The sequence below is a fragment of the Chionomys nivalis genome, chromosome 3, assembly GCF_950005125.1.
Source record: "Chionomys nivalis chromosome 3, mChiNiv1.1, whole genome shotgun sequence".
NCBI classification, from domain to species: Eukaryota; Metazoa; Chordata; class Mammalia; order Rodentia; family Cricetidae; genus Chionomys; species Chionomys nivalis.
The window spans coordinates 111,098,312-111,116,412 of record NC_080088.1 but is presented as its reverse complement, the minus strand read 5'-3'; the positions used below and the strand labels follow the sequence as shown (position 1 = coordinate 111,116,412).

The window sequence follows — 18,101 nt, the reverse complement described above, 5'->3', positions numbered from 1 at the left end:
CACTTGCTTCCAAATTCAACAGTAAAAAGTTGTTCTTAAACCAGGCATTGGTGGTACACGCTTTTAATCCCAGCACTTGTGAGGCAAAGTCAGGCAGATTTCTTAAATTCAAGGCCAGTCTGGCCTACAAAGTGAGTTCCAGGACAGACAGGGCTGTTACACAGAGAAACCCTGTCTCAAAAGTCAAACAGAAATCATTCTCCACTCCTATTCCCAAGTCCTCAGTTGTCTCTAGAAGTAACTACGGTTACCAGTTTGTTACCAGTTTTGTTGCTTTTTATAGATAAGTATATCCTCAAACCCCACCCTTTGAGGTATAAAGTATGCAGGCCAGGCTGGCGTCACAGCGATCTGTCTGCCTTTGCCTCCCAAATGCTGGACTAAAGGTTGCACCATCGTGCCTGGGAAGAAGCCATATACTTCACTATCTATGAATGTAGAGATCTGGGCTGGAGAGATGGCTTAGTGGGTAAGAGCACTTGCTCCTCTCTGGAACCCTGTTTAGATTCCCTGCACCCATGTAGCAGCTCACAACCATTTGTAACACCTTCTTGGGCACCAGGCATGCACATGGTACACAGACATGGTACATGCAGGCAAACACACAAAAGAATATATAGGGGCAGGCAGTGGTGGCACACATCTTTAATCCCAGCACTTGGGAGGCAGAGTAAGGTACATCTTTGTGAGTTGAAGGCCAGTCTACAGAGTAAGTTCCAGGACAGTCAGAGCTAAAACCTTGTCTTGAAAAAGCAAAACAATTAGGTTAGGCACAGTATTAGCTTGGGGACTTACAAACCTGTTTCCTCTAGAACTGCAGAGAACAGTAGGTCACCTCACAGGTTAAGGAGTCACAGGAGAGGCAGCTGAAGCTGTCCACACCCAGTCTGGGACAGTGTAAGCACACTTAGCATGGAGTTATGTTGATCTTGGAGTCAGGTGCAGTCAATACCACACACACTGAAGTAGGTCAGCATACTTAGAATTTAGGGGCAAAGAAAACCTCGTGATGTCAATGTGCGCTTTTCTGTTTTGTTGAGGCCATCCTTGTACTCACTGTTGAACAGGCTGGTGTCAAACCCTTAATGATTCTCTTCCCTCCATCTCCAGAGTGCTGCGAGTATAGGTGTGAGCCACCATGCCTCACTGAGTTTGGGGCATTTGCTAAGAGCTTTAGTGGTACGGGAGGCAGAGGCAAGCAGATCTCTGTGAGTTCTAGGCCAGCCTGGTTGGTTTACATAGTGAGTTTCAGAACAGTCAGAGCTGTTGCATAGAGAAAGCCTGTCTCAGAAAAACAAAGAAATAGACAAACAAACTAAAACTTAAAAAAGTATAGCATATTTAACAACATCACTGCCCTAAGATGCCATTAGCATGGCTCTCTGTCACCATGACAACCAGGAGTGTCTCCAAGCATAACGAAACATCCCCAAGGAGCTGGGTGAAAGGATTCTTGCTCAGTGGTTTTATTTTTTATTTTATTTTTTTATTTTTTTTTTTTTTGGTTTTTCGAGACAGGGTTTCTCTGTGGTTTTGGAGCCTGTCCTGGAACTAGCTCTTGTAGACCAGGCTGGTCTCGAACTCACAGAGATCCGCCTGCCTCTGCCTCCCAAGTGCTGGGATTAAAGGCGTGCGCCACCACCGCCCGGCCCTTGCTCAGTGGTTTTAAACCATCGTCTTTTTACCGTGAGATCTCATGATACTGCCCTACTGAGTGTGTTGCCCAGGCTGGCCTCAAACTCCGAGATCCACCTGCCTCTGCTTCCAAATATCTGTTGTTAGGGCATGGGCTGCAACAACTGTCCTGTATACTCATGGTTTTTAAAGTTTCCTTGAGATTCCTGTGATAGGCTAAGGAGGTGGGGACCTGCTTTAATCTCAAATCTTGGTGGCCATTGTGGCTGAGAGGGCAGCTCACTCTCCGCTCTTGGCTGGCTCAGATGCAGTAGAACTGAAGCCACTTCCGTGCTCCCCTGCCTCGAACCCTCAACTCCTCCTGACACACACACACAGTTGGGGGGACCCACACAGTTGGTGAGGCTGCCTCCCTTCCCTCTCCAACTCCCACCCCTGCTCAAGCCATAGGTCCTTGGAGCAAGGCCACCAGGTTCTTCTTTATTTTCATGTCCTCTGATAAAAAGGCATAGGGCAAAGGATTTAAACAAGTGGGTCCCCAAGGCCAGTCAGGGAGAAGTAATACCACACCTCCATTGGCAAAGAATAACCTAGTGTCTTAGAGGAGTGGGTGCCCTCTGAGGGAGCCAAGGGCGTGCCCAGAGTCACTTGCTTGCTTCTGCAGGAGCTGCACCGGTCTGAGCAGTTTGGTGACAAGGGCTGGCGTCCCTCCTGAGCCTTGATGTGCTCTCTCTACAGGTGGGGATGAGGCTGGAACTAGTATTAGAAACACAATCATCTAAAACAAAACAAAACCACGGTCATCAACACCTCTCCCTGAAGCCTCACAGCCATTCCAGGCAAGGCCCCAGAAACAGTTGTGTCAGTGCGGGCCTAGGGCCCACAGCCTCATTTAAGGATCTTTAGAAGGGACCACCTGACCAGCTCAGTGCTCACCTCAGGAGGCTGAGAATGCAACTGAGAGATCTGGGCAGGCCTGGAATGCACTTGCTCTTCGAGGAACATGAGCTTCAAAGGGGAGTAGAAGGAAAAGCTAAGGTACAGGAGAGCAGGAAGCTCTCCCTCTCTGGTCGGCTCTCAGTGATACCAGATCAGCAGTGTCAGGGATGCAAAGCTGCCTCCGATTCTGAGATGAGAGATGGCAGATGTGCCTTCTTACCGGACGTCAGTCCTCTTCATCCTCCGAGTTCTTCAGCGCAGCGATCGCTTCCTTCAGAACACCATCTGGGTCTTGAATCTCTACCTGGAGAGCAGGGGAGGGAATTGGTTGGTTGGTTTAAGGGCATGGAAGGCCCCAGGCTACCTTGCCAGAGATGCTCTGCTTGAAAACAAAATCTTTAATCCCAGCATTGGGGAGGCAGAGACAGGTGGATCTCTGAGTTCAAGGAGCCTTGTCTACAGAGCGAGTTCCAGGACAGGCTCCAAAGCTACAGAGAAAACCATATCTCAAAACCAAAACAAACAAAAAACAAACAAACAAACAAACAACAACAACAACAAAACCCAAACAAACAAAACCCAGTAAAACAAAACTTCATCCTAAGTTCCTGGACACGTGGTGCTGCAGATGCTGTGTCTATCCTCTGGCTTCACCCACCTTAGGAATGGGGAACTGGGTGGGCTCCGGGGCCTCATCACGGCCGAAGTCAATCATGGTACCACACTTGGCCACGTCATCCACCCAGAAGCCTTCAAACAACTGCCCATGGTCCAGGTGAAAGAAACGCCCATGCCCATTCTTCATGCCTCTCTCCCAGCTGCCCTCATATCGGTTCCCATTCTCTATGGAGAGAACAGACAAGCCTGGGTGTTGGGCACAGGGCAGCAGTCAGGGCTATCAGGCTGGGCCTCACCTGTCTAGCTGCTGACACGGGGATGCTAGAGGGTCACTAGGCGCTAGACAGTAGCCCACCCCACCATAGAGAGTCACTAGGCGCTAGACAGTAGCTCACCTCACCATAGAGAGTCACTAGGCGCTAGACAGCCCACCCCACCATAGAGTCTCACTGGGCGCTAGACACTAGCCTACCCCAGCTCAGAGAGTCACTGGGTGCTAGACACTAGCCCATCCCAGCACAGAGAGTCACTGGGCACTAAACAGCAGGTGTAACGTCCAGCTCCACACCAGCATAAACAGCATTTTACCTCGACCACTTCAAGAGGGTTTATATTTTTGGTGTTGGAGACAGAACATGGTGCGTGCATGCACACACTCGGGCTGCAGCATGCATGCACACACTTAGCCTCTGGGCTGTAGCTCTAGTTCCAGTTTATGGTTTTGTTGTTGCTTTTGTTTTTTTTACTCCGTTTTGCTCTGCAGTGCTAGGAGCTTTGAGCATGCTAGGCTAGGCAATCTGGAGCTCCGCCTGTCTCTGCCTCCTAAGTCCTGTGATGAAAGCTACAGAAGTTGTATCTTCTTTTTTTTTTTTTTTTTTGGTTTTTCGAGACAGGGTTTCTCTGTGGCTTTGGAGCCTGTCCTGGAACTAGCTCTTGTAGACCAGGCTGGTCTCGAACTCACAGAGATCCGCCTGCCTCTGCCTCCCGAGTGCTGGGATTAAAGGCGTGCGCCGCCATCGCCCGGCTGGAAGTTGTATCTTCTGAGACAGCATCGCCACCCAGCTAGCACTAGCTGGCCGTTAAGTCGAAGCAGCGCTGCTGGTATCACAAACTCGTACTCTGGGCAGTGAGTTCTGTCCTCCCACCTCCTGGGCAGGTCTGTGTGGAAGAGCCATTACTCACTGCACCATCTCCCAGGCCCTCTGCAAGCAGATTGCCTGGAGCCACAGCGCTAGCAGAAGCGGGATCTGAATTCACGTAAGCTTGCCCAGAGCCCAGGCCATGAGAAATGAGACGCCTTGAACACTGGCTCTGTTCAGCAAGTGACCCTGAATACAAGTTACACATAGTGGAGACACACTGAAGGCAGACTTTGCTAAGGCATACAGGGACAAGACAGACTGACCGACCGCCGAAGCCTTCCACCTGACCCAGGGCCTCAGCTAGTTGGAGCTCACTGGAAGTTGGAACCTCACTTTTTTAGGGTCCACAAGGCTGGTGTTACAGGGACGTGGCAGGTGGGGCACGGAGTCTGGGGTGGGATCTTTCCGGGAAGGGGTGGGGCCAAGAGGCATTGGGGCGTGGTTTTACGGGGCGGGGCACTCACTCAGCCGCAACATGCCCTCCCCTTCAGGCTTGTCGTTCAGCCACTGGCCCTCGTAGATGTTGCCATTGCGGTAGTACATGCGTCCCCACCCGCTGCGCTGGTTGCTGCACCACTCACCCTCATAATAGTCCTTGGGTCCGTAAAACTGGATCCCATAGCCCTGAAAGAAGGAAGATGCCCCACCATTTGCCAGATTACCCAAGTCTCACACCTGAGCTTCCTCGCATCGCCAGCCATCCAAGCAGAAGTGAAAGAATTCTAGGATTCTAGCACCATCTTTCGATTCATCACGTGCACTGCCCTCTTCCCCTCTTCCTTAGTCCTCTTATCTCTGGCGCCACTTCCGCACACCCTCCCTCCGTACGGCCCCAGAAGGATATTTTATAGTCCATGGCGTCACCCATCCAACTCTGCCCTCCCCAGGGAAGACATCTTTGTTATTTCTTCCTCCCGGTTGACATGTCTACCTGGCTAACTCCTCACTTCTTTGGGTATATGACCTGCCCTGTATCTTCTAAACTAGATAACACCATCTCCCAAGCCCTGGGAAGCCACTGGTAAGGCTATATTAAATGCAAATCCTTTGCTTTAGGCTGTCTTCCCTCTAGGAGCAAAGAATATGAAACCTTGGGCTCTGAAACGGCTTAGTTAGTAAAACGGAATACTAAAGGCGATAAACTGTTGCAGGAGTCAGTTCAAGTACCGCATACAGTAAGTGCCCAATAGCAACACTGTTATCATCAGGCTCCATAGCCAGCATGAGGAAATATGTGTGCAGAATGGACGGGGATGTCCCTCTGGCTAGCTTCTACCCCCTTCTGCTCTTGCCCTATGGCCAAGGATGTGAACTCTGTTCTCGCTGCCTGTTTTCTACCCCCTCCCCTTTCCAGTCATAGTCTCTCTGTGTAGCTCAGGATGGCCTCAAACATGCTATCCTCCTGCCTCCACCTCCAGAATGCTGAGACTGAGGCCTGGCCCTGACCTCATTACACCCCGCTTCCTCACCTTCCGTCTGACTTAAGCCGAAAGGAGGAGACTCAGAATGGGGTACCATGGAGAAGAAAGCCAGGAAATAAGGGGGAAGAGGGTGGAGGAGGCCTTGCCTGCTGCCTCCCTGGGGCACCCCTGCTCCTCTTGCTTCCTGTTTTCTTGGTTTTGTTTTGAGAAGCACTACAACTCCCGCACCCCTTCCTTCTCCCACCTACCAAAGTACGGGTCCTCCTGGCTCTGGGTCCACCTCCTGCCTTCCCCTCCACACACACACACACACACACACACACACACAGCTCGGTGCTCAGCCTCGCCCACAGACAAGGCATGCTGGGACCCACTCACCGATTTCTTGTCCCCTTTCCACCAGCCTGAGTACACCCTTCTGTACTTTCCGGTCTCTGGGTCAGGGTGACTGAGGGTGCCATAGCCATCTCGCTTTCCAAACTTCCAGTCTCCTTCATAGGTAGCGCCGCTCTTCTTCCAGACCTGTGTTCCTTTCCCTGGTGACACATGGATGGGCCAACACTGCAGACCGTTGCCATCCGGAAGCTGAAGGCCATATGCTGGTACAGACCTCAGGGACTTCCACCCTGAACAATTTCTTCAGAACTGGAATAGGGTCTGTACCTCATCATTAGACTGTAAGCATGAAGAAGAAAGGAAAGTTCCATGGCTAAAAACAGTGATTCTCCTGACCACTGTCTAACAGCTAGACTGTTAGGGCAAACCTCAAGTAGAGGTGAGGCTGAGGCAGGAGGATGATAAGCTCCAGGCCAGCCGGGGCAGCTTCTAGAGCCTGTCTCAAAATAAAGACAAAAAGAGGCTGGGAAATGGTGTGTGAGATCATGAGTCTGCTTCCCAGCAGAGAAACAAAGAAAACAGAAATCCTTCTATTTACAACATGAATGAGCATTAAGATGAGTGGAACAGCTGGGCAGTGGTGGCACACATGCCTTTAATCCCAGTCCTCAGGAGGCAGAGGTAGATGAATCTCTGAGTTTAAGGCCAGCCTGGTCAACAGAGTGAATTCCAGGAGGAGAGTCAGGACCACACAGAGAAACCCTGTCTTAGGGAGAAAAAAAAAGAAAGAAAGAAAAGGGAGATAAACCAGACACAGGAAGACAAAACCAAGGGATGTCACTTTTATGTGGAATCTCAAGAAGCCAAACTCAGAAACAGAGAATAGAATGATGGGTACCAGGAGCTGGGAGGAGAGAAAGAGGGAGATGTGGGTAAAGGCTCTCAGCGTAAGATGTCTACGTTTTAAAGGACTGATGTACAGCATTTTTCAGCTCGGGAATCCACGGCAGGAGGAAAGAACTGACTTCCAAACGTCACGTTACCATCCACACACATGCTGTGGCAGTGCCTAGCCTCGCCTGTACACATCACACATGCCGAGATTTATGCTGTACTGGGATTCGAATCCAGGGATGCATGTCAGGGAAGCCATTTGTCAGCTGATGGCTACATCGCTAGTCCCATATTATGGGTTTTTGAGACAAGACCTTATCCTATTTCCCAGGCTGCCCTTGGACTCATGATCCTCCTATTTCCTGAATCCTTGCTTCTCAAGGATTTAGATTACAGCTATTATTGCTACTATTCCTGGCCATAATCAGTCTGATTGCAATGAATAAATCTAAGGAATGAATGAACGAATGAATGAGTCACCATGAAAGAAAGCACTGGAAGCCAAGTACCCATGTCAAGTCTGCATGCATCTTTCCTCAACTCCCCTGCTGGCTCGTTAGCAGGCCAGAATTTTCTGTCCCCTTCTCATTCCCTAAACAAAGTTAAATGAAAAACTGCTGGCAGGGGCCCCAGGGCTAGCTGGAAAAGGTGTTCCTACCTTTTTGGGGGGAGGGGGTTCAAGACATGGTTTCTTTGTAGCTTTGGAGCCTGTCTTGAACTAGCTCTTATAGACCAGGCTGGCCTCGAACTTACAGAGATCTGCCTGCCTCTGCCTCCCAAGTGCAGGGCTTCCGCAGTGCCAGGCAAGCTGTCTTTCACTGTGTTAGCTAGTTTTACGTTAGCGACTTGGCATGAGCTAGAGTGACTTTTTTTTTTAAAGATTTATTTATTGTGTATACAGTGTTCTGTCTACATGCATGCCTACAAGCCAGAAGAAGGCACCAGATCTCATTACAGATGGTTGTGAGCCACCATGTGGTTGCTGGGAATTGAACTTTAGACCTTTAGACGAGCAGGCGGTGCTCCTAACCACCGAGCCATCTCTCCAGCCCCCTAGAGTGACTTTTGAAGAGGGCGACAGTGTCCCCATTAGATTGGACCTGTGAGTAAACCTGCAGGGCAGTTTCTTGATTGATGACTGGTGTGGGAAGGCGCAGCTCTCTGTGGACGCAATCACTCTTGTGTTCCTGGGTGCTGTGCGGGGAGGGGAAGCAGACTCGGGGTGGTTTAGCTGGAGAGATGGCTCAATGGTTGGGCACCCTTGCTCCCTTGCTTTTTTTTTTTTTTTTTTTTTTTTTTGGTTTTTCGGGACAGGGTTTCTCTGTAGCTTTTTGGTTCCTGTCCTGGAACTAGCTCTTGTAGACCAGGCTGGTCTCGAACTCACAGAGATCCGCCTGCCTCTGCCTCCCAAGTGCTGGGATTAAAGGCGTGCGCCACCACCGCCCGGCCACCCTTGCTGTTCTTATAGAGCATCAGGGTTCAGTTCCCAGCACCCTTGTCTCACAGTCCTCCATAGACATGAATATGGTGTATATACATACATACATGCATACATACATACAAGCAAAAGACTTACACACATAAATAATTTTTTTTTAAAAAATGAAAGCCAAGAACAAGCCAGTCATCAGTTCTCCTCCATGGCCTCTGCATCAGCTCCTGACTTCCTTTGCTGATGAACTGTAACGTGGAAGGACAGACAGAAATAAACCTTTTCCTCTCTTAGTTGCTTTGGTCTGTGCTGTTTCATCACAACAGTAGAAACTTGGTAAGACAACCACTGAGATACATTCCTAGCCCTTGGATTTTAAATTTTGTTTATAAAATAGTATTTATTTTTAGAGATTTATTTTTATGTGCCCGTGTGAATGTCATGTGAATGTAGTACCTACAGAGGCCAGGAGAGGGTGCTATAATCCTGGGAGGTGAAGTTACAGTGATTATGAGCCACTGGAAGTGGGTGCTGGGAACTGAATTCAGATTCTCAGCTTTCTTGTTTGTTTTGTTGTTGCTGAGACATGATTACACTGTGTATCCCCAGACGGCCTAAGACTTACTATGTAAACCCGGCTGGCCTCCAGCTCAGAGCTCTACCTGCCTCTGCCTCCTGCATGCTCAGCTTAAAGGTGTGCGCCACTGACACCAGTGAATACTTGCTCTTAACTTCTGAGTGATCTCCTGGGCCCAACCCTTGGGTTTTTAAATCTAGAGCAGGTAGGGCTTCAGTCATATCTCAGTGGTAGGACATCTGCCTAACAATATTTGAAATATTGTGAAATAAAATATTCACATTGTGAGATAAAAATTTGATCTAGGTTATTCCTGACAAGGGCAGACTCACCCTTCATGCAACACGTGTTTGGCACCAACAGTGCTGACTAGCCTGTTCCCTTCTTTTCAACAAGGTTTGTCCTGTAATAAAGATAGACAAAGCTTGGGGCTGGAGAGATGGGTCAGCGGTGAGAGTACTTGCTGCCTTTGCAGAGGACCTGGCTTCTGTTCCCAGCATGCACAACCACCTGGAACTCCGGTTCCAGTGGGATTTAATGCTTTCTTCTCATCTCCCTGGGTACCAGGCACTCACATGGTTCATATACATGCATAAAGACAAAACGCTCATGCACATAAAATAAATCTTTTTTTTATTTATTTACTTATTATGTATACAATATTCTGTCTGTTTGTATGCCTACAGGCCAGAAGAGGGCGCCAGATCTCATTACAGATGGTTGTGAGCCACCATGTGGTTGCCGGGAATTGAACTCAGGACCTCTGGAAGAACAGGCAATGCTCTTAACCACTGAGCCATCTCTCCAGCCTCCCATAAAATAAATCTTTTTAAAAAAAAAAAAACAACAACAACAACAACAAAACACAAGGCTCACAGTGGTCCATGAGGCACAGTATATTTGTTGGATGGTTAGCTGTACCCGAGTCTCTCTCTCTCTCATTCTCTCTCCTTTCTTCCCTTCCTCTCTTCACCCCTCTTTGTTTTATTTGTTTCATTTTTGAGACAGGATTTCATTATGCAGCCCAGCTGGCCTGGAACTTTCTATGCAGACCAGCCTTGTCTTGAACTCACATGCACAGAGATCTCCTTCCTCTGCCTCTGGAGTGTTGGGAGTAAAAGTATGAGCCTCCACAGCTGGCCACTGCTCTTTTTCTTCCTTCCTTTTTAAACTTTATTTTGTTTTGAGATAGGGTCTCTTGTAGCTCAGGCTGGCCTTGAATTTACTGTGTAGGGGAAGCTGGATTTGAACTTGTAATCTTCCTGCATCATCTTCCAAGTGCTTGAAACTACAGGAATGCACCATCCCCCCTGGCTCCCCGCCACATACTTTCTTTTGTTTGAGAGAGGGTGGCTCAGCCTCCTGAGCCAATAATTGTAATAATAAAACCACACCAATCCTGGCCCACTTCTGTGCTCCAGCTACACTGACTTCAGGTCTGTTCCTCCATCAAGGTATACCAATCTACCTAACTAATTCTACTGTTTAAGGTCACCAATCTACCTAACTAATTGTACTGTTTAAGGTCTGAACTTTAGACCCTTAGCCTGGCCCCTGCATTCTCGTCCTCTCTGCCCAGTTCCAACATCACCTGGCTCTCCCTACTGTTTTCTGTCTCTACTCCCTTCCCTCTCCTCTCTGGCAGTGTTTCCACTTAACAGGAGAAGAAACTGAGGCTCAGAGTATGGGAATGACTACCTCCAGACTGTAGCTGGTAGAACTGGGATCCTAACACTGCAGGCTCATGGTTTTAGTGTAGATAACTCCGGAAGGCAGGAGAGGAGAAGACGGTGGTTAAGTCTGGAATTGCAAGACTACAGTGTGAGACTCTGAAGACTTTAATAAAGCCTCCCGCACCCCCCGCCTTGGTTTGCACTGTATTACCAGAACACCTTCGCCCCCTGCTGGTCAGACCTGAGCCCAGGCACACAGGAGTAATCATGGAAGCTGAGTTACTTTTGGGGGTTGGACTGGTCCTACCTGTGTTCCGAGGCCCAGACCCTGTGATCCACCGTCTGCGGAGCATCAGGGCTGGGTCTGAAGCCCGGAGCCCCTACGGCAAGCCATTTTCTTATCGCTTTTACCTTTTCTGTCATCCAGCCCCAGGCTCAGTCAGTCTATCAGAAGGTAGTGAGCGGCCCAGCTCCACCCCCAGAGCCCCAGCTCCAGGCTGGTTTCTGAAGACCTCTACCCTACCAGTGTGCCTAAACCCTTGCTCAGCTGAAGTCATGGCCGAGATGGCCTTCAGAGCCAAAGCATGGGAACGCCCCTTGCTTGTCCTGATCAACATCTACCCCCACAGGAGGATGGGAACACCGCACTTACATTCCTAGTGAATTCTGTACACTGCTTTTGGTTGTGGGTTTTGTTGTTGTTTGTTTGTTTGTGACAGGGTTTCTATAGGCCTGTCCTGGAACTCACTTTGTAGATCAGACTGGCCTCGAACTCACAGAGATCGCCCTGCCCCTGCCTCCCGAGTGCTACCACTTCCTGGTTGCTTCGCTTTGCCCGCCCACTCTGACCCCACACTGACCCCTCGAGGACCCCCTGCTCACCATGTTTTAGGTTGTCTTTCCATTCGCCCACATAGTGATCGCCGTTCACTGCGAATACCTGGTGCCTCAGTCCGTTCTTCTGGGCTTTCCAGTCCCACCCCTTCCACGGGGGCTCTGATTTTCTTGGGCACTTGGTGACTGGCATGTTAGCTGCTTCTGTGGTGTTGAAGGGTGCTGGCGAGAGGTAGGAGCATCAGGGACTCAGTGTATCCCGTGTGTCTCTGGGATCCTGGGGCTTCCTGGGGAGGTGCCTGCCTGAGTTCCAGTAAGGCAGGTCATGTGTGGCAGGTCATGTGTGTTCTGAGTCCCCAGGGCAGGTGAGCAGCCCTCAGTGGGGATCCTTCTGTGCTGGACTGACCCAGGACACTCCCCTCTCTTGCACTCTCCTGGGGCCCTTCTATGGGGATTGATGGCACAATCGCTTTGGAACCCAAGGAGACCAATAGGAACCCAGGGTTCTTGATGACATCAGGGAAGAATGATGGTCACATACTTAGTGACTAGAAGGACCAATCAGAATGGGTTTTGATGGAAGAGAAGCCCAGTAGGAAGGATCAGATGGCGGCAAGTGCTGGGATCACTCCAGGAGAGGCCAATTTTATCAGGCAGACAGTTGCCTTCCACACAAACTGCAGGACATCCCAGCCCAGTGCCTGCTCGGTTGGCCCTACATACCTGGTAGATGGGACAGAAGGTGAAGCTCAGGGATGCCTTTCAACTGGGGCAGTCCTACAAATTCAAGAGATGGATTCCAGCCGGGGGGTGGTGGTGGTGCACACCTTTAATCCCAGCACTTGGGAGGCAGAGGCAGGCGGATCTCTGTGAGTTCAAAGTCAGCCTGGTCTTCAAGAGCTAGTTCCAGGACAGGTTCCAAAGCTACAGAGAAACCCTGTCTCAAAAAGACCAAACCAAACCAAAACCTAACAAAGGCTGATCCCAAGGTGACCAGCTACCCCTGGCTGACTATACAGAGAGCTGAGCTCAAGATAAACACAGTAGGAAAGTCTGCAGCGTCTTTCCACCTCTGACCCCTGACCTCTGCTTTCCCACTCAGCTCAAACCCCTGGTCAGCTTCTTCTATGCTCTATCTGCTAGAACCTATAAAGAAACAGTGGGTGGCCCAGAGCCTCCTCCAGGTGTCTGGGAGGCCCTGTTTGTGTTCCTCATATCTCCCAGAATCTCCAGAGAGGACATCCATGTCTTTCCATCTGTCCCCATGGAGTTTGCTCAGGGGTGATAAAAAGTGGTCTTGTCCAAATCCTGGGGAACCCAGTTCCTCCTCAACAAATAATACTGTATACTCCCTGGGTTCTGGTTAATTCACTCCCATTAAATCTTTTTTTATATATATTTATTTATTCATTATGTATACAATATTCTCTCTGTGTGTATGCCTGTAGACCAGAAGAGGGCACCAGACCCCATTACAGATGATTGTGAGCCACCATGTGGTTGCTGGGAATTGAACTCAGGACCTTTGGAAGAGCAGGCAATGCTCTTAACCTCTGAGCCATCTCTCCAGCCCCAACTCCCATTATATCTTGCACCAGCAGCACACACATGTACTGCCAATCAAAGTAACCTCAGGCCAGTCCCCCCCAACATGGCTATCTCAGCATCTACCCACAGGGTCAGCCTCAAAAAACGTGTGCTTCAGGTTGAGCACCACCGTGCCTGCCACCTGCGCACACCGCTGAACTGCCACCTGCGCACACCGCCGTGCCTGCCACCTGTGCAGCTGTGCAGGCTCTGTCCCCACAGAAGGAACCAATCTTTGCTCACACTTTGTTGCTACCCAGTTCTGAAAATCTTTTTTTATTTTATTTTTTGGTTTTTCGAGACAGGGTTTCTCTGTGTAACAGCCCTAGCTGTCCTTGAACTCACTTTGTAGACCAGGCTGGCCTTGAACTCACAGAGAACTTCTTGCTTTTGCCTCCCTAGTACAAAGGGACCACCACACCCGGCAATTTTTTTTATTTTTTAAATGGAGTCTTGCTATGCAGCCCTGGTTGACCTGGAATTCCATATGTAGACCAGGTTGACGTTAAATTGCCACCGTTTTTCATGCCTGGGCTAACAGACATGCACAGCCACATTCAAGTCCTCTCTGTTTCTGATAGGCTTTCGCGTACCACAGGTTAGACTCAAACTCACAATGTAGCTGAGAATGACTTATTTTTCTTTTTTGAGCCAGGGTCTCATGTAGCCTAGGCTGACCTCAAACTCAATATGCAAGATGACTTTGAATTGGTGACCCTTCTACTGCCACCTCCCAAGTGCTGGGGTTGCAGGCAGGAGCCAGCATGCTTGGTTTCTGCAGTTCAAGGGTCAAACCCAGGGCTTCATGCATGCTAAGCAAGCCTTCTACCTACTGGTCCTCTGCCTTTACCAGGAGAGGACATCATATCCCTTGGGACTTAAGTTCCGACAGTTATGAGCCCCCATTTGGATTTTAGAAATTGAGCCTGGATCTTCTGCGACAGCAGCCAATGTTCCTAACTGCTGAGCCCCTCAGTCACCTCTCCATAGGCCCTTGAATTGCATCATTGTGTAGAAGGCTGGATTACTGGCAGGGCCTCAGATGGGGAGTGGGAGCCTCAAGAGAGGAGCAGCGGTGGTAGTAGTGTGCTTCTTTAATCCCAGCCCTTGGGAGGCAGAGGCGGGCGGATTTCTGTGGGTTTAAGGCTAGCCTGGTCTACAGATCTAGCTTTAGGAGAGCCAGGACTACACAGAGAAACCCTGTCTTGACAAGAAACTGGGGAGTGGAGGGAGGGAGAGAAGGAGGGAGAAAAGAGGGGTCGGTAGTATGAAAGGATTTTGCTGCTGGCAGAATACTGACTGGGGTTACCAATGTGTACTTACGATATCATTATATGTTCTTCAAGATCAACTGTAAGACTTTAAGACAATTCTGAAGCCATTCCTGACAATTCTTGAATCCTCTCAGCCTCCGTGCCATAGTGCTTCCCCTCTTCCCCTGGGAACTAAGGACCTAACAGCTACACATGCACGTACTCAGTTCCTGAACAATTACCCATATACATGTGTTTTCATTCGGTCCCCTGGGAAACGGGGTCAAAATGATCTCTTACCTCATCTGATATGGCAACAGCTCTCCAGCCAATTATTGGTAATAGCCCTTTTGAATAAGCCAATCACAACCCCCCTTGCTTCTATGGCCTTCTCCTTTAAAAGTAGCCTGTGCCAGCTATTCGAGGTCTCTTGGCTTCCCGAATGCTGCTGAGGGACCCTGTCATGACAGAATTAATAAAATCTTCATGCTTTTGCATCGGCTGTGGTGTGTGAGGTGGTCTCTGGGGGCGACTCCTCCTCAGTGTTTGCATGCTAGAGTCCAACACAATCTTGGCAGCACCTTTCCCCTCTGAGAGTACCCTGCGCAGTACTGTTCTACCACCGTCTCAGTAGAGTGGACAGATACCAAGTCCTTTCTGTTTGTCACCACACCCGGTACCTGCACACAGCTGTTCTCAACTAAGAACAAAGGGACCGCGGGAGTAGCAATGCAACCTGGAATCCTAACTGTTGGAACATTTAGGCAGAGGAATCCCCATGAGTTCGAGGTCAGTGTGGGCTACAGTGAGCCACTGTTTCAAAACAGCAGAAATCTGGGCAGGAGAGGATGGCTCGGTTGTTAAGAGTCCTGGCTGCTCTTGCAGAAGACCTGGTTTGGTTCCCAGCACCCAGCTCACAATGGCTAACTCCAGTTTTAGGGAATCCAATGGTGGCACATGAGTTGTGCGCAGAAATACATGTGGGCCAAACATCCATACACGTAAAATAAAAAATAAAATAAAATACATGAGAGATGAGCAAAAGTCAAGGAGCCATATTAGCCCCAAAGTGACAGTGTGTCCTGGGCTTGCTCAGAATCCTAAAGGAAGGCTGCACTAGACTCCCACAGCGCTATGGTGCCAACAGGTGTCACCACTTCATCTGTGCGTCATTGAGTCTTTTTTTTTTTTTCCAAGACAGGGTTTCTCTATGTAGCCCTGGTTATTCTGGAATTTGTGCCATAGACCAGGCTGGCCTCGAACTCACAAAGATCCACCTGCCTCTGCCTTCTGAATGCTGGGATTAAAGGGTTATACCAGCACTGCCTGGCATAGATTCCACTCTTGTCCTTGTATTTTTCAGAACTTAAGGAGAGGTAGAAGAACACCAGAAAGGAAAGGCTTACAAGATTGCCCAGGTTGTTTTGTTTCTGAAGAAAAAAGAGAGAGACCAGTGAAGACACTGGAGGGACAGGGCACAGACAGCTAGGTGTCCTTTCTGAGGCCACCCCTGTCCTCATGGCTCACCTGTGATAGCAGCCTTGGGCTTCACCCTCAGCCAGCAGCTAGAGTTGCCCGCGAGTGTGGGCCCCTAGAGGTTGTTATGGCAACAACAAAGCAAGCTGGCAGTGCCCGCCTCTTCCTGCAGAGGCAGGGTAGCGGGGAAATTTTAAGGACAAGGAAACTTCTGTTTGTTCTTAGTCGTCTAGGAGCCCTTTGAATGTCTTTGGGAAGCTCTGGAGACCGTCTCCCAGGAAGTTGCATGGCATGCATATGACAGACGCAGGTTCCTGCTCTGCCCACCATGTCGTATAATAAAGCCTTGAAGACGCTGGAAGACCCGCCTCGCCCCTCCACTTTTCTCTTTGTCCTGTCCCCCTAGGCCTCCCACTCTGCTCCTGCCAGGTTACACATTTGCTCTCCTGCTGCTCCTGCCTCAGGCTTTGGGCTCTTCTGGGACAGCTGCTAGGACATCTCTTCCTTCCTTCACACTTTCCTAGAGAGCTCTGTCCAAACATCAGCCCTTTACCCAGGAGTTCCCAGAACCACCCTATTTCAAATCGGAATCACCACGTGTTTCATTCCTGTGTATGCTGTTTAAGCCTTAGCACCAACGCACCCACCTGTCCCCAGCCACCTGGAGCTGTTGTCCATCTCCAAGGACAAAGACTTTTACGTTCTCAGTTTTGTTTCGTTTGGTTGGTTTTCTTTTTCTGAGACAGCGTCTCACTGTATAGCTCTGGCTGTCCCAAAACTCACTAGTCTACATGACTAGACTGGCCTCAGAAAGATCTGCCTGCCTCTGCCTTTCAATATTGGTATTAAAGTCATGCACAACTACACTTGGCTCTCTACTTTTCTCTTGTGAAAAAATAAACAGCAACAAAATCCTCAAACTTAAAAAGAAAGAAAGGGAGTCCATTGAAATGGCTCAGTGGAGGAAGGCACCAAGCCTGGTGACCTGAATTAGACCCCTGGGTCACACACGGTGGGAGGGACACACGGTGGGAGGGACACAGGGTGGGACACACAAAATCTCAAAGACACAGGAAAACATAGCTGTGACATACACTGCTACTTCCCCTTCCTGCACTCAACCCTGGGGCCATTCTGCCTGATCTGAAAACAGAGGAAGTTTTGTAGGTTTTTATTGTGTGAACTCACCAGATCCCCCTGCCTCTGCCTCCAAGTGCTGGGATCACAGGCATGCACCACCAAGTCCGGTCTTCATCTTTCTCATTCCACCATCAGCCTCCTTACACTCTTGGTGAAAATGAGCCACTCCCTATGTCTCTGCGATTTTAATTCCTTACAGGAATTATCTGTTTCCAAATTCCTCTCTCACGTACTCAGTTGGCCCAGCTAGGCTCTAGAATCTGCCTTGGCTGACACTGCTTCTCCTCAGGCATCCAGCCAGCAGCTGCAGTCAGCCTTTACCCCAGGACAAACTGTCCTTTGGCCGCTGGCCCTGTCCTGAGCTTCCTTGCCACCTGCTGAGTAGCACCTTCAGGTGTAGGCACTCACCCTCTCTCTGTCAGACTGCAGCCCAGCGCTCTGCCCTGCCTCCCAGGCCCAGGCGCTCTCTAGGTCAGACTGCAGCCCAGCATGCTGCCTCCCAGGTCCCCTCTGTGAGTGAGCCATACCTTTACAGCTTTTTGTTTCAGTTGTTTTCCAGACAGGGTTTCTCTGTGTAGCCCTAGCCATCCTGGAACTCGCTCTGTACACCAGGCTGGCCTTGAACTCACAGAGATCCTCTTGCTTCTGCCACCAAGTGATGAAATTAAAGGCGATAGCCAACACCACCGGCTTTTTTTTCCTTTCTTTTTTCTTCTTTTTTACAGTTTTTTTTTTTGTTTGTTTGTTTGTTTGTTTTTCGAGACAGGGTTTCTCTGTGGTTTTGGAGCCTGTCCTGGAACTAGCTCTTGTAGACCAGGCTGGTCTCGAACTCACAGAGATCTGCCTGCCTCTGCCTCCCAAGTGCTGGAATTAAAGGCGTGCGCCACCACCGCCCGGCATACAGTTTTTAATATAATGCAGAGGAAACCAGGTCTGCCTCACAAAAAAAGATCTGGGCTATGGTTTATCTGTATTAGAATCTGGCCTAAAAGGGCAGGTTATAAGCATATGATATTGTTCTCCCTATGGGGTCAGAATCTGATGCCATTTCTAAAAGATTTGCTTTCCCTGCATGTATGTCTGTGTACCATGTGAGTATAGTGTCTGTAGAAGCCAGAAGGTGGTGTCAGATCCCTTGGAACTG

General features: G+C 49.5%; 1 protein-coding gene across 4 annotated transcripts; it reads right to left on the bottom strand.

Annotated features, from left to right (window-relative positions):
* Window positions 1–2,133: 2,133 nt before the first annotated feature.
* Morn3 (MORN repeat containing 3) lies at window positions 2,134–15,907 on the bottom strand. Of its 4 annotated transcripts, none has more exons than XM_057765466.1 (8): window positions 15,869–15,905; window positions 12,225–12,278; window positions 11,550–11,723; window positions 6,134–6,291; window positions 4,799–4,958; window positions 3,233–3,417; window positions 2,795–2,878; window positions 2,134–2,413 (listed from the first exon to the last, which is right to left on the bottom strand). In XM_057765466.1, the coding sequence occupies exons 3-7, from the start codon at window positions 11,692–11,694 to the stop codon at window positions 2,801–2,803; spliced, it is 726 nt and encodes a 241-aa protein (XP_057621449.1). In that variant the 5' UTR covers window positions 11,695–11,723; window positions 12,225–12,278; window positions 15,869–15,905; the 3' UTR covers window positions 2,134–2,413; window positions 2,795–2,800. The 4 variants fall into 4 exon arrangements, with proteins under 4 accessions (XP_057621449.1, XP_057621453.1, XP_057621450.1 ...); XM_057765470.1 differs by having other exon boundaries at window positions 4,916–4,958; XM_057765467.1 differs by lacking the exon at window positions 15,869–15,905 and adding an exon at window positions 14,642–14,663.
* Window positions 15,908–18,101: the final 2,194 nt, after the last annotated feature.